Raw genomic sequence first — 16,666 nt, 5'->3', positions numbered from 1 at the left:
ATCCTTCGTCTCATAATACACCCATTGACCGGTGTTACCTCAATTATCATTGGAGATAGCTTATTAGACACGGCTTAGCAACTACTTTCGCAAAGTAACCATCAGAGTGACCAGACTAATGGTGGGTGTTACCACACGCCATGATCTCACCACAACCCGGTGTCCGAACCTCAGAGAGTGCTGCAATACCGATGTCCAAACGCTTGAGCTCAGATGATAACAGAGACAGGTGATCATCCTCTGTTTGGGATAGGACATTCCGGGCACTCACCCAAAGGGACCACCTCAGGTTAACCCAAGGACATCTGGTGGACGATACCTCAGCACCACTCCGCCACACACCCCTGCAATCTGACTTCAGAAATTTACCCTGTGCTCTTGCTCCTCTCATTAAGGAATGGGGGTCCCGAAGGCTTTGCCCCAATCCCATCATCCAGTGAGCTGCCCTGCGAAGGGCAGCAGCACAGGAGGTACTCACACGGAGTGGGTTTTCAGTTTTCTTTGCATTTGTGGGTTTTGCAGAATGAAGTGTTTTCCAGTGGTCGGAGTGAAAATCCTGCCACCAACCTCCTAATAAAAAGTAACCCAACTGCAGGAGGACGTCCGCAGACAGTTGGGCACGAGATATGGATGGCTGTTGGATCACAAGTAGTTCCTCCACCCTTTGACAGGTTTTGTTTTTAATCTTGCTGTGTGTCCATATCATACACCCTCCTCACCAGGAAATCTGGTGGGGGAGACGGTTTTGTCACCGACAACCCGACCATGAAACAGGTTAGTACAGCTTGACATGGTACCTGTGGCAAGTCACAGATCTAATCTACTTGACCTGACAATAAACCTGGACCATGCATTCAAAAAAAGGGGAAATTCCAAAGGGTAGTTATAAAGTATAAAGTGTTCTAAATGGTAAATTCTTAAGTTCTGAAGTGTGAAGTAGAGGAATTGTGGTTGAAGTCAGGTGAACTGTCCAACCAATTTGTGGAACTCGCACGCATGCCCACGCGGCTACTTTTACATGTAAATTGAACCTCCACCGCCCGATGTTGCACCACCGTTTCACAGTGGGAGATACAAGTAGCTCAGATCTTTGGCTCCATGTGAAACTAAAAGTGGAACAAAATTAACCTTAAATATGGATACAAACAAACGTAACGTTATCGTGACTGAAGCTTTTCGTGCTGCACTCTTCAGGGTAAAAGTTGCAGCAAGTGAAGGAGGAAGTGAAGGCGCGTGCTTTAGCCGCAAGTCTCAATAAGGTAGACAATGATTGGTTCAACCGTAATGACGTCACGGTTAATCTGAACGCCCACTGGTCGGCTCATCCTCTTCACCTCGAGCTCCCATTGGTTGGAGCAGAGTTCGTCGATGATTGACGTTTGCAACCAACATCCTCGAGAGAGGTGAGATGGGTTTCCCCAAAGATCCATTCACCATTTGTTACCGTACTTCCCTTGATGGAAAGATGGAAAAGTATGGAAATGGAAAGATCAAGGGAAGTACAGGATACAAACGTTATTGAGACTTGCGTATGAAGCACGCGCCTTGACTTCCTGCTTCACTTGCTGCGATTTTACCCTGAAGAGTGCAGCACGAAAAGCTTCGGTCACTATTATGTCGTGTTTGTTTGTATCCACATTGAAGTTCTGTAATACCAAACATCTGTTTAAAATTAACCTTCTTAAAGTCCATGAAGTAATTCAAATTTATAGATTAACTTTAACTTTTCCTGCAACTGGGGACGGATACTTTTGCTGGTAGTTTATAAATGTCAGTGAAGTTCTTCTTCATCACTCCCATTGCTCCAATATTGACACAACACCAGCACTTCTCAGCTTCCAGGTTCTATTAACCATTTTTTTTCTCAGCAGGTGCGATGCTCATGGAAGAGCAAGGTGACTTCATTTTTCATATCTTGGCACTTGATCATTTTAAAATTTCCACGTTATTAAGGCGAATCACTGGGCACTGACACCTTGATTAGCAATGCCACCCTTTATTTTTTATGTCTGAGTACCATGTCCAATCACATCCTTTGTTTTCAATGATTACTCTCGCTGGGATGCTGAGGTAGTATGTGGTGAGCACCATGTACTCGTTTACAATGATCGTCCTTGGATTGTGCTTCCATGATTTTTATGGTAATGGCAAATTGAAGTTTGCCTCAAAATCACTACTTCATTTCTGTCGAACAGTAACTTTTTCGAAATATTTTGTTATGCAACAGATGAACTAATCAGCTCTCATGATTTGTGTAAAATTAACAGTCTAATCAATGGAAGTTTTATTTCTTTCTCATGTAATCTTTGTTACAATGCACATTCAACAAGTGTTCAAGCAGATGATTAGTTATTGAGAGCAATGCAGTTAGCTGTTACAATGAGGCATCATTCTTACCTGTAAGAGTCAACTCCATGTCGTGATGATCGAATAAAGAATGGCTTTTTGCCTTGAAGAGTCACATCCACCAAACCACCACCATTATTAACCACACCGTGGTGAATGGCCGCTCTGCAGATGCTTGAAAACTGAATAATGAGCATCAGTTCCTTCAGCAGGTTTACTTTTAACCACCACACACAGGCACCATCATTTCTTCTATTTCACTGTTTCATAATAAATGTTTGTGAATAACACGAGAAGAGCAACAACATGAAGATCGGTATACATATAAGTATGTATCTATATATTACTAAAACTCTCAACTTGTGTGTGTGTGTGTGTATATATATATATATATATATATATATATATATATATATATATATATATATATATATATATATATATATATATATATATATATATATATATATATATATATATATATATTCACGAAATACAGCCAAAACGGTACACTATAGTGCAAAATGTTTGGCCCATCTTACTCACCATTTGCCTGCGGTGTGCAGTATCCAGTTTTGTTAAAATCGGGCAACGAAAAATTAATTAAAAATCAATTCCCGATTAAGTCAAGTACTCTTCGGGAGAATTTGATCAATGCAAACAAGCTCAGCAGTATAGTTTGCTGGAGCTATCTTTTTTTTTTAAATGATTTTTTTAAAATCAACCGCTGTCACAACGGGAACCCAACGGGTTCACGGGTTGTCTCGTAATATACAAAGCTCTTTCTAACCACTCACTGACTGATATTAAAGATCAGTACCTTCCAGGTGACATAGAAAGCTGAAATTTTGCGTGCTGATGGACATCGAAGCCAGTATACTGGAAAATTTCACAGAATCATTGGACAACGTCCGTAAATGAAAAAAAATAAACGAAAATAAATACGTGAAAAATCAAATGCAGGTGAGCGACCCGAGACAATGGGGAAGCACGGTTTGTATGTTTACACAATGTGTAAGCACACCCCGCTAGAACATATATGAAGCTCATTCTAACCCCTCTCTTACTCACTGACTGATATTAATGTTTGGTACCTTCAAGGTGACATGGAAAGATAAAATTTTGTGTGCTGACTGACGTTAAAGCCAGTACACATGGAAAAAATCACAGAATTGTCGGAAAGCATCCATAAATGAAAATATAAATAAACTGGAAGGGCATTCGGAAGAGTACATACCCCCATCACACAATGCCGTTCCAGTCAAACATATCGGGCCTCATAAATTTTTGAAATATTGTTGCAGCTCTGCGAAGCTGGCACTCCCCCAAGGCAATGACACCCAACATACAGTGGTCCCGAGACTTATTTCATTAGTATTCATTCAGTTAGCCATTCCATTATGTCTAGTGGGTATTAAGTCTTGAATCCCCTTTGCTATTCTTTCACCTATTTTTACTTTAACATCACACACGACCTTTTCACGCATGCATACCTGCCCCAGAGCAGACGATGACGTCAATAGAGAGCCTTATTGGCGAACACGCGCCATTTCCCTGTTCAAACTGTGGTGCCATTCACCAACGGACGCTTCACCACAATGCTACAACCCTCACCATAATCACCACAATGTGCCCTAAAAATCTTCACAGCAACCTTTGCTCGACCTCCCTGTCACAATCACCGCAAACGTTTCAGCCTCCTCACCACAACTGCTTCAACCACTCCCAATGCTTCAACATCCTTCCCAAAAACACCACAGCACTTCTCCCACCTCACTACAACCACCACAACTACAGTTAGTTCCCTGGATGCTCACGACAGTCCTTTGGGATGTCGGGGAATGGAGGACATTGCATGTCAGAACACATTGGCGTATAACTCAAAGTGCAAATATGCCCTGGTGCTCTGATAAATAACAACACTCGATTGAAGCCCAGTGCACGTTCATGGCCGGAGAGTGCTCCCAAAAACTCACACACAATATAAATCTGCTGCGTCGCCAAGCCTGAGAGCAAATGAAGCCATTTTCGGCTCCAGAGTTTGGCGGGGTGGGGCTATTTCTCAGGGTGGTGTCTACGCGCCAAAGAGAATGCTTGGAAACACCTACAAGATCTTTTGATCAGTCTTCTAGCTCCTCCTTCACCTGGACTTTATAAAGATAGCGGCAGAGAGAGAGCCGAGAGAGCAGTGTGAGTCACCAAGCCCAAGCCAAGCGAGCAGTTACCGAATTGTTGCCGAGGAGTTGTGGGGTCATTGTCTGATCATCAACATGTCATCGGCACTCTGCTTCTGCTGCATTCCGCAGCCAATACTCATTACCATTAACATTTACAGATTCTCTCACATGCCATGTTAAGCTATCCTCTCACACTTCTATCTCTCCCATCCACTGTCTCATCTGTTTTATGTGTAAATCACTAAAAGAGCAATTACAGATATGCTCTCCTGCACTCCTCCTTTTCTGCATCACATTTGCACCCATTTGAACCTCTCACTCACGCACCACAGACACCTCCAGTTTTATTTCCCCCCCCCCCTCCTAAGCGACTGGATAGCGCAGGTCCATCGGCCGCACTAGGTATTGAACAAGGTTAAAAACCCCCTCAACTGCCTCTCCCCTTTCTTGCTCTCTAATTTCCTCAGGTGTGTCTGATGGTGCCTGTAATGTTCGCATAAGATAAGAATGTGTAAGTTCTTTATATCGGTTTCGCGCTGCCATGTCTTATTTTTGTACATAACTGAATCTCTTTTTCCGCACCCCATTAATCCTTGCTTTCCCTGATGCACACTTTACGGAATAAAACCCTTTTTATTCCTACACATACTTTTCCTCACCCGTGTAAATAAATTGCTTATGTTATTAATGTACTCAGCCAGTTTTGTCTTTTTCTTTATTGGTCCAGTGTAGTCCACATGTTAGTTTAGCCGGGTAGTTCTACTCCATTAATTTGCTCTCATTAGCCAGCGACACTCGTTGTATCGCTCGGCCATAATCTGGTGTGCACTGAGGGCACGAGACCCCTCTTGGTTCGGCAGTCCACAGGTAAGATATCATGTGAGGTAGTGTAACCCTGCCAGGATTGGTAGTGCCAATTGGCGTTCATGGTTGCTTAGCAACTCGCCGGTGTGCAGAATTATCTGTGCCCGGCGGCGTCAGGACTGAGCATTCAGGTGGGACCCAAGTGCTTCCCCTTGTTGCGAGCCTCGAACCCCGAGTCTGTAACAATATCATGCTGTACACCGTTTTTGGCCCCATCTCTCAATGGTGAAGAATCACTTTAAAAATTCTCAGATCTGGATCTGGACTCGGATCTTCACCAAAATTAAGCGTTGCTGTCCTTGGCCGGTCACCTACATACATAAAATTTTTCAGAACAATTGCTTGAAAACTGTGGCCAAAAATCGTGTGACAAACGCAAACAAGCAGACAACAATACAGACCAACATACTTGGTGAAAAAAAATTTCTCGTAATAACGCACGCAACAAACCAATATACTTGAAAAATATTCGATTTTCTCAAGTAACAAGCATACAAGATGCACCTTTTAGCATGATGCTTACAAAATCCACCACCCCGCACAAAAAAAGTTGCCATGGATACATCAAATTGTCTATTTCATTGAGATTAAAATTGACGATCTTCATCAAAGCACAGGTCAATCGGATGAAAATTGATTATTTTTCAGATGAAATTTGATTTTAGAAAGTTGACCTGCAGTTGACCTTGTGACATCAAATAGTTGTTTTCCCAGGCCAGTGATGCAATTGCTGTTGAATGTCCAAGTTAATAGGATGAAAATTGATGATTTGTTTCAATCAAAAACTGATGATTTTAGAAGTTTAACCTTGAGTTGACCTTTGACCTCAAAAATAGGTGCTTTCCCAATTTAGTGATGTCTTGATATGCTCACTGCAGGTGAGTGACCCGAGACAATGGGGAAGCACAGTTCGGTTCAGTATTGCTTACAATGTGTAAGCATACCCCACTAGTATCAGAGAGTACAAGAGTACACTCTATGTAGGGTGGCGAGGAAAAAAAATGTCTGGCCCACCCGCGACATACAAAGCGAAAGTTGGAGTATCTTCTCTAAAAAGTATCTTTGACTACATATGAGAACACACTTGGTTTGTTCAGCTGATTGTCGAGGCAGGGATCACTTTTCAATTCTCCAGATCATGGCAAAAGCAAAAAAAACGAGATTGGTCAAACCTGGGAATTCATCTTCTCGTTCATAATAATAATAACAGTAACAAGTAAAAAAGACATAAAATGTCACAGTCCCCGTTGTTTTAGTAATTTTGCTGTATGGAGTTAGAGCTGTCAGTACAACTGTTAGTATAAAGCCCAAATTTATGTACAACTAAAATGGCTGCCATCATTAATTATCTGTTTGCCAAGTTTGAACAAAATCGGTAAATGCTTGTCTGAGAAATAGATGAGGACGTGTTCAACCTCAGATTTTTTTTGTTTTTGTTTTTAGAAGTAAAATAGCCGCCAGTTGGCTATCTTGGTTCTGATGTCGAAAACAAATGACGTACCCATGTATACCATCAGGTGTTGTCTTTGTGCCAAGTACAAATAAAATTGGTCCATAAATGTCCGAGATATGGTTGCAGATGCACGCACGGACATGAAAATGGAGACCAAATCCATAAGCCATCATTTCGGATGAAGTCCAAGGGGGCTAATAATCTTTTTCAGATGGCATATTTCTGAGCTGCCTCAATTAATGGCAATGGATCTGGTACCATCGGTCAGTTTTGTCATTTTAATAATCTCCTCCGTTCGTATTGTAATTTTAATAGCTTGAAAGCATTCCGCAGAACGTACATCATCATCATCGTTTTACAGCCGTTTCCATGTTTGCATGTGTAAGCCGTGGTTCACGGAATGGCTGCTTTCCAGGCTGCACGATCCCTTACTAGCCCTCTTGTTAGGCCTTTAACTCTGAGGTCGTCTTTTAGCAACACATCCCATATTTTCCTAGGATGGCCTCCAGCTCTCCTTCCATTCACATTCATATTTATACACCTCTTCACACAGCTACCCACATCTCCGAACCATCTTAACCTACCCCTACACATAACCTCACTAATGCTTTCTATACCTAACCTATCTCTCAATTCCATTTCACACTTCAACAATTATTGCTTCAAGCTTCTACAAACACTCCACTGGTTACAACAGTACTTGATTACACTTGTAGTGAAGCCACATACTGAGACTCGACAAATTAGCAACCCGACTACAATGTTAATACCAGTTCAGTACATAAACATCAACTTCTTACAAACTGCATGCACATCTCTAACAGCAGCATTCTATAATTATCGGCATTTGTGATTGGTTCTTCAAACTTAATTACAAAAAAAGGAGGAAAGACAACTGAGGTTGCAAGAACTCCCTGAAATTGTATAGGAGCTTCGAATACTTATGCTGAAATGAAATATTGTACACGAACTTCTAAAACCTTTCACTAGACAATAGTGTGGAGGCAGTGATGGAGGGATTGTTATGTGACAGCAATACTGTTAGCTATTCTCGAAACCAACATCATCCCAATCTAGTTTAATAGTCGGGAAACTTAGCTAAATATAGCATAACAATTATGCATTTTGTGAGGAAAGCACCAAATTTGGCACACTTGTAGCCCAACATATTATGAACAGATTTGGATATTGGCCCATCTCAAATTCAGCCGCTGATGGCTGTGGCAGCCATTTTCCACTGCCATCAAAAATTTTGAGATGGCCCAATATCCGAATCTGTCATAATAAGTTCGGCTACTAGTGTGCCAAATTTGGTGCTTTCCTCACAAAATGCACAATTGTTATGCTAAATTGCCCCACTATAACACCTTTTTAAGACTGAAATTTATTATCCCTACAATGCTTTTTTTATTGAGGATAAATATTTTTATTCACTTGTGTATATATATATATACTAGCGGGGTATACTGACACAATGTAAGCAATAATGAATTGTGCTTTCCCCATTTTATCAGGTCGCTCACCTGCATTTGTTTTTTTTTTCATTTGTTTATTTTCATTTCCTCATATTACCATTTACAGACTCTTTCTGATGGTCGTGATTTTTGCCGGTGTATTGGCTGCAATGTCTGTCGGCAAGCGAAATTACCATGCTTCCCCATTGTCTCAGGTTGCTCATCTGCGTTTATTTTTTTTTGCAATTGTTTATATTTTCATTTAGGGATGCTTTCCAACAGTTCTGTGATTTTCCCCGGTATATCGTCTTCGATGTCCATTGCCACGCAAAATTTACCGATTATTACCGATTATTACAAAATTTACAAAAAATTACCGATCTTTAATATCAGTGAGTCAGTGGTTAGAATGAGATATACAGTGCTTATAGAAAGTTCACACCCCCTTTCAAAATTTTCACCTTTTGTTACCTTAGAGCCCAGAATTTGTTAAACTCCAACCAGGAAAATGGAAGTTTTTAAAAAAGATTCAAAAAACAAAACAAAATAAATGAGTAAAACTCCCACACTCCCCTAAAAATACAGACTTTAAAATGGTGTTAATGCGGGATTTTGTTCTTCTGGAAATAAATTGCCTGGAATTAAAATTACATGAAATCAGACTTTTTACACACATCGTAACCCACAACTTTCAAGTGAAAAACAAATTCTACAAATTTCAGAAAATTAATTTAAAATACAAAACTAGAATATCTTGGTTGGATAAGTGTCCACCCCCCTTATAATAACAATTGTAAATTAGCTCACATGTAACTAATCACCTTTAAAATCACACACAAAGTTAATTGGCCTCCACCTGTGTTCAATTGTAGAGATTCTGATTATTTCAGAATAAAATCAGCTGTTCCTGCAGGTTTCCTCTGCTGGGTAATGCATTTCACAGCAAGACTTGACCATGAGTACCAAGTAGCTTTCAAAAGACCTCCGGGATAAAGTTGTGGAAAGGCACAGATCAGGGGACGGGTATAAAAATATTTCAAAGGCCTTGGATATCCCTAAGAGCACAGTCAAGCCAAACATTAAGAAGTGGAAGGCATATGGCACCACCAAGACCCTGCTAGATCAGGCAGTCCCTCTAAAACTGGAAGACCAAGTAAGGAGGAAACTGATCAGAGAGGCCACCGAGAGGCCAATTGCAACTTTGAAAGAGCTACATGCCTTTATGGTAAAGAATGGTCACTGTGCATGTGACAACAGTATTCCAAGCACTCCACAAGTCTGCCTGGACTGTAGGGTGGCAAGAAGGAAGCCATTACTCAAAGAAGCCCACCTCGAGTCCAGTTTGAAGTAAGCAAAAAAACACTTCAGAGATTCTGAAACCATGTGGCAAAACGTTTTGTGGTCTGATGAAACCTAGATGGAACTTTTTGGCCTAAATGTAAAACTTTACGTTTGGCACAAACCCAACACAGCAGATCACCCAAAGAACACCATCCCTACTGTGAAGTATGGTGGTGGCAGCATCAGGTTATCGGGATGTTTGTCATCAGCAGTGACTGGGGCACTTGTCAGGATAGAAGGGAAAATGGATGGAGCAAAATACAGAAAATCCTAGAGGAAAACCTGCTGTCCTCTGCAAGAAAGCTGAAATTTGAACTCGTCGCCTTTCAGCATGACAACGACCTGAAGAACACAGCCAAAGCTACACTGGAGTGGGTGAGGAACAAAAACATAAATGTCCTCGAGTGGCCCAGTCAGAGTCCCGACCTAAATCCAATCAAAACAATGTGGCAAGACTTGAAGACTGCTGTCCATCAATGATCCCCACACAAGTTGACTGAGCTTGAACAGTTTTGTTCAGAAGAATGGGCAAATATTGCCCAATCAAGGTGTGCAAAGTTGGTAAAGAGCTATCGCAACAGACTAACAGCTGTAATCGCCATCAAAGGTGCTTCCACCAAGTATTAACTCAAGGAGGTGGACACTTATCCAGCCAAGATATTCTCCTGTTTGTGTTGTTGACTAATTTTCTGAAATTTGTAGAATTTGTTTTTCACATGGAAGTTGTGGGTTACGATGTGTAAATAAAGGTGGAAAAAGTCTGATTTAATGAAATTTAATTTCAGGTTATAAAGTTACGAAAGATGAAAATTTTGAAAGGGGGCGTGAACTTTCTTGAGGCAGTGTATGCGCGCGCGCGCACACACACACACACACACACACACACACACACACACACACACACACACACACACACACACACACACACACACACACACACACACACACACACACACACGGGACAAATTGAAGCATTACCCTCGAGTGTTTTTAGTCCTTATTTTGTAATGTAACACAATATCTCACCATATAGTAGAACACAGAGCCAAAAACCTTGGCATTTGATTCCAGGCAATTTGCTGGGCACTTGTACCTGTGGAAAAGAATGACAGGTGTAGGTTAGACAGGATTGAGAGCTTTGTGTTCTGTGTTTGTGGCACACAAGAATAATAATAACATAATGGTGAAATTGTTAAAGTTATCCACCGTAAATGATCACAATGTGCTGACGTTTCGGCCTTTACCCCTTCCTCGGAATAAAACGGCGACAAAGTGTAAAAGCCAAAATGTCAGCATTTTGTGATCCTTTCCAGTGGATAACTTTAACCAGTTCACTCTATGGTGGATAACTTTAACCACTTTACTCTCCGGTGGATAACTTCAACCACTTCACTCTATGGTGGATAACTTTAACCAGTTCACTCTACGGTAGATTTTATCTTCCTAATAGCATTTAGTAAAACAAGTAATCTTGTTGAAACCATGTGTAGGGCCAACTTAACGGGCTCATGGAGTCCTTGCTACCAATACTTTATACACCAAAATGAAGATTGAAGGAAATATCAGTTTCACTTTGCAATTAACAATCATTTAAACAATGAGATTCTATTCATACAAATTTCCGCTAAGATAGACCCTCCTCCCCCACCCTCAACACCCTCTCCCCAATAATGATCTCAATCAGAGATTCACGATTGACAGAGGAGGACATCAGCTGTTGAACATTGTTGTCAGATTGCCATTTCTATTGACTCTTGTATGGTGCGATGTAAACCACTACAAAAGAACGAAAGGTGCGTGACTAGGAAGGGTTGTATAGCCTTGTGATACAGGACAGTCATTGGGTGGCCAAATAATGTTTAAGTGTCCAAAAGATCCAAAGTTAGCAGCCATTTTGACCAAGGAAGGGGCACACAATGCCGAGTGAACTCCTCGGGCCGAGACACAAAGGATCACAGAATCCGATGTGTGGCCTACATTTGGAGGAAAATGTCTTCCAGGTTCCTCGTGTGTAGAATGTCGAGAAAGCTTGGTTTTTCCTCTGATCCTTCTTTCCACATGAATGTTAAGCTTTCCTTAGCATGAGGTATGCTAACTGCCTTGGGACTCAAAGATAAACTGATGTTATCCCTTCATCAGAGCAAAAGAGGGTTAATGAGACGGGAGTTAACTTATTTTGCTTCTTGCTTCCCACGGCTGTAAGCATTGCTCGATCAACGTCCTGTTGATTCCATCTGTTGCGGAAAAACAAACTGTGGATAAGATAATTCGTTTTTAGCTCGCCTGTTCGAAGAACAGAGAGCTATAGCGATACCCCCGGCGTCAGCATCAGCATGAAAATGTTAAAGTTTTTGGTGCAAGTTATTTCCTTTCTAATGTTTTTATCTACCACACTATTTTTTACTGATTACAATATACAAATACATATATTGCTTTAAAATTATTTGGATCAGACTTCACTGCAATGCTTTATGAAAAATATTAATTATTAGACGAGTCCTTTAAAAACGATAAATGTATAAACAGGCGAGCATTGGGTGGATTTGACACCAACTCTCTGGTTGTTAAAGGTATCAGGATTCCTACAAGATCCTTTACAATTGGGAATTGTTTAAATCGATTAACTCCATATTAAAGTGACATGAGAAAAATATCTTTACTCACTACAACTTACCTTCTGCACTTGATACCCTTACATTTGTCTCGTAATCTTGTCTCACAGGTAACTTCTTGCACTGAATAGGAACACAAAGAAAGAACTAAGTATCCTCGTTTTACACATTTTATTGCAAAAAGGTGAAGAGTTTGCAGATGAGAGGATGTTCATTGCTGAAGCAATTGATGTAGGCAATTGCCCATGAGATTAAAGACATCCTTTTTAACATTAACCAGGTGCATTGGAGGAGCTGTCATAACACATGGCTAACTAGAGGGGGAGCACTCGGGAGAGTGCAAAACCTCTGCCGCCAATACTGCTGGGTCACTCAAGTGAACCTTATATCTTATTCATTAAATATGATGTCAACAGGGCTGACAGAGTTATTGTTCTTTTCTCCAACATTTGGGGGGGGGGGTGGAAATCACTTAAAACATGTAGAAATGCAAAAAAAAAGAAATCTAAATTTTGTTGAAAAAAAAGTTGCAAAAAATTATTTTTTTCCCCAAAAATTTTTTTTTGGGGTGGGGGGGGGGGGTTGGAAATCACTTAAAAAATGTAGAAATGCAAAAAAAAACAATTTTTTTCTCTTAATTTACTTTTTGGGGGTGGGGACCAAGTTCAAAATCTAATGGCATGATCCTTGCACCATACCTAACCCCCCCCCCAAGTTTCGTCGAAATCCGTCGAAGAGTTTTTCCGTAATACTGTTCACAAACAAACAAACAAACAAGCAGTCATAGACTGGTACTTAAGAAATTGTCAACTTGACCTCTGTCCTTGTCTAATAAAAGCTGTCTCTCGAGAAGGTAGCGACGCAAACCAGAAGTTTATACGATGATTCTGTATCAAACCATCAAAAATCTTAACGTCGACCGAAGCAAAAATCTCCATTTCTCCACGCAACTATTTAATATTATTTTATAAAAGTCACAAAACCGTAATATTCGGCCATCCACCAACAATCTTTATATAATCCGACGGCTTAGCGAGTCAGGCATGCGGGGATAACCTTTATTGGGATAAAAAAAATGACTTTTAAGCACCATCTTGATCGAAAACACCGTCAGCGCGCACACGCAAAACCTTTACGTGACTCAACGACGTGTCTGCTCGAGCGCGCTGCACCACATGACGAGCCGTGAAACATTTAACAATCGGGATATTTATTCACAATAATAATTGGGGAACGAGGGAAGCACGCAAGAGCAGAGTTAAACTGATCAAAAGAAATGCACGTATATACAGCATGGCACTTATACAATTCACTACTTATCTGAATGGCGCCACAAACACACATACGCACACACCCAAAGAATCGGACCAAAATGATCTTTATTGAGGCCTGTCTCAGACCTGTCCACCTCGTGCGGTCTTCGAGGACCAGGTCCTCGGGGCAGAGCTGGACCCCCAGCACGATCCAGATCATCCAGATGCCATCATGACCAGGCTCCAGGCGAACAAAATCGGCAGAGCGAAAGCTGGCAGAAGAAGACCTTCCGTTGCCCCGACCACTCCGTGCGCAGACGCTTTTTTACTCCACCACCTTGCGCGCAGATGTTCACTTCCTCGCCAGAACGCTCAGTACCCTCGAAAGCGCCTAAAATTATACCCCCCTCTTCAGAGGGGAGGGGGGCGCATCCTCACAACCCTCCCTCTCTCACTGGCTGGTTTTGGTGCGCAAATCGCTTGTCGTCTCTCCCACTGGCCAGCTTTGGCGTGCAAATCGCTCGTCGTCTCTCTCACTGGCCAAAACGGGCGGCAAGCTCCTTGATTGGCCCGGGGGCATGGTGACATCACGCGGAGCCCTTTCCTCCTGTTGCAGGATCTGATTGGCCGGGCGACGGTCACCTCACTCGTTGCACGCTGATTGGTCAAGGGCCGCCGCACGGCTCCTCCTTGAACTCCGCCCACCATGACGTCGGCAAGAGCGATGTGAAGGAAGCGAAGTGAAGGTGAGGGTGAGGGTGATGCGGTGTCGTTGGCATTGATGATGGTGGTGTAAAAATAAACGAAAAGAAAACCTGACTATGAAAATAACTCCACAGTGCAGGAACATTTAATTACCCATTAGACTGGGGTCGGGACCCTAGCTGGCAACATGTACTTACCGATATAACTGATCTATCGGACCTGTATGTTGTGTGCTCATGGCTTCCAGATTCGCAACAGTATTACTTAAATTGTGCTGACATTAACACCAGTCATATTTCGATCACTCGATGTGCTCGAAGAAAACCAAAAACAGATTTAGAATCGGTGTGCAAAACTGGTCTGGAAAAGTGTGTTTACATCTTTTGATGAGTGAAAAAAGTTCGATTTTGTCGACCAGTGTTATAGGACATCTATTTAGTTTTAGTATGGATGCACATGAGTGGTGAGAGGGGTCAGGCCTGTGCACATTTATCTTCCTTGTAAAATAAATAAATAAATAAACAATAAAAACAAGAAGTAATAATAATAAAAATAAAAACCCATCTAAGTTTAGGTTTATAGCAGGAGCTCGGCAATCCACCTTCAAAACAATTGTCGGTGATTGTTAATTCAGGTTTATGAGTGGTTAAGGAGCAATTCAGGAAATATTGTTTATCAATTAGTAAGAATTGTCGTATTAACACTAATTGGAGTATTAGTTCCACTTTACAGTTCTGAGATAGGATTACATTCCTCAATATTAAATCTGTTAATGTTTTTGATGTTTCCACTTTGTATACAAATTTGGATGTAGTACTGGTTAAGGATGCACTCTTTAGTGTTATTACCTCCAATAGCAAAGGTGAAGGAGGTTATGTTTTCAACCCTTTCTGTCTTTGTTTGTTTGTGTACAGGATATCTCAAAAAGTTGGGGACAGGTTGGGTGTGTGACAAGGACGAACTGATTAAATTTTGGTGAACATCCGAATCCACTTCCGGATCTGATAATTTCTTAAGTGATTCTTCACCATTGAGGGACAGTGCTAAAACGATATATAGCACTATGTCTCAAAAAGTTGTGGACGCATTCAGATGAAACTTAGTGGACATGTTGGGTGTGTGACACAGAAGAATTGATTCAATTTTGGTGAAGATCCGGATCCGCATCTGGATACAATAATTATTTAATTTCTGAAGTGATTCTTCACCATTGAGAGATGGGGCCAAAAACGATATAGTTCTGAATAGCATGATATTTCAAAAAAATATTATGTTCTCGTGGATCAGGTATTACGTGGCGGAGGTATGCGCTCTACCGAGTGCGCTTCTAGTTGATAAAGTTTTCAGCTCTTATAATTTTTTTTATGTTTCAGGTTTGATAGGTCATTCTTTTCTAAAAAAAAAAAAAAAAAAACAATATATGGGTTTTAATTGATTTGATCAACAAAAATTTAAAGATGCTGTTAATTATATTTTGTTTTATATTTTTGTATCTTTTAGTGGGGAAATATTTCAACAAATAAAAGGCATTCCAATGGGAGGGAACTGGAGCCCCCCATTAGTGGACATTTTCCTTATTTATTGTGAGTTTTCATTTGTGCAGAAGTTGATGAAGGAGAAGAAGTTAGGCTTCGCTAAAATATTATTTTCTACTTGTCGTTATATTGATGATATTTGTGTGATTATTTATAAGTTTTTTTGATAGGCTGATTCATAGGATTTATCCAGAAAGCCTAATAGCAGATAAGATTAGTAGTGTTGATAGTGTAGTGGCATATCTGGATGTGTTAGAGTTGGAAATAATTGTTTTAGTACAAACATGTCTCATAAAGTTGACTATTTTAGTTTTCCTGTTGTCTTGTATACGTTTCCATCTAGTGCTATACCAGTAAAGATAGGCAACAATATGTTTTCATCTCAGCTTATTAGATTTGATAAAATTAGTTCCATTAAGCATGGTTTTGTGGTTCATGCTAAGAAGATGTATTCCATCATTTTAGAGAGAGGTTATTGTGCTAAGAGTTTGATTTCAGGAAGGGACCCGTGGAAATTCCATGGAATGCAAAATGTGACTTCATGCCCTCAGCTCCCCTCACACCTCTCTCACAAACCCTCAAATCTTCAGCATCCACCTCCCAAAACGAAGTCCTCACCTACCCCCTCTCAACCCTAAGGCATCAATCCTCTCCCCACTCCAATCCTTCAACCAACCTCCCCACCCGTCATGGTCGCCTGTCTTGTATATACATCACCAACTAATAATACATCCATCTCTGACATTGGCGCCCCCTATGTTCAGCTTGAATGTCTTGTAGCTGTTCTTGGCTCATTCCTGCTTGGCAGTGCAATGCAGTTCTCGTTCTCGTTCTCTCTCTCTCTCTCGTTCTGTCTCTCTCTCTCTCGTTCTGTCTCTCTCTCGTTCGTTCTCTCTCTCTCTCGTTCTGTCTCTCTCTCTCTCTCT

General features: G+C 41.0%; 1 protein-coding gene across 5 annotated transcripts in view; it reads right to left on the bottom strand.

Annotated features, from left to right (window-relative positions):
• LOC147017759 (cysteine-rich secretory protein LCCL domain-containing 2-like) overlaps positions 1-16,666 on the bottom strand; it is a 206,943-nt gene that overhangs the window by 135,344 nt on the left and 54,933 nt on the right. For all 5 annotated transcript variants that reach the window (XR_015049623.1, XR_015049622.1, XM_085847645.1 and 2 more), the window contains exons 8-10: positions 12,310-12,370; positions 10,662-10,728; positions 2,398-2,528 (exon numbers count right to left, since the gene is read on the bottom strand). Coding sequence is in view for 3 of the 5 variants with exons in the window: in XM_085847645.1 (XP_085703771.1) it covers positions 2,398-2,528; positions 10,662-10,728; positions 12,310-12,370 (259 nt within the window). In the remaining 2 variants the exon portion in view is untranslated. The remainder of the gene's footprint in view (positions 1-2,397; positions 2,529-10,661; positions 10,729-12,309; positions 12,371-16,666) is intronic.

Source organism: Eptatretus burgeri, chromosome 11 (genome assembly GCF_056783735.1).
Source record: "Eptatretus burgeri isolate ZD-2024b chromosome 11, Ebu_testis_v1, whole genome shotgun sequence".
Lineage (NCBI taxonomy): Eukaryota > Metazoa > Chordata > Myxini > Myxiniformes > Myxinidae > Eptatretus > Eptatretus burgeri.
This window is presented reverse-complemented; position numbering and strand designations above follow the sequence as displayed.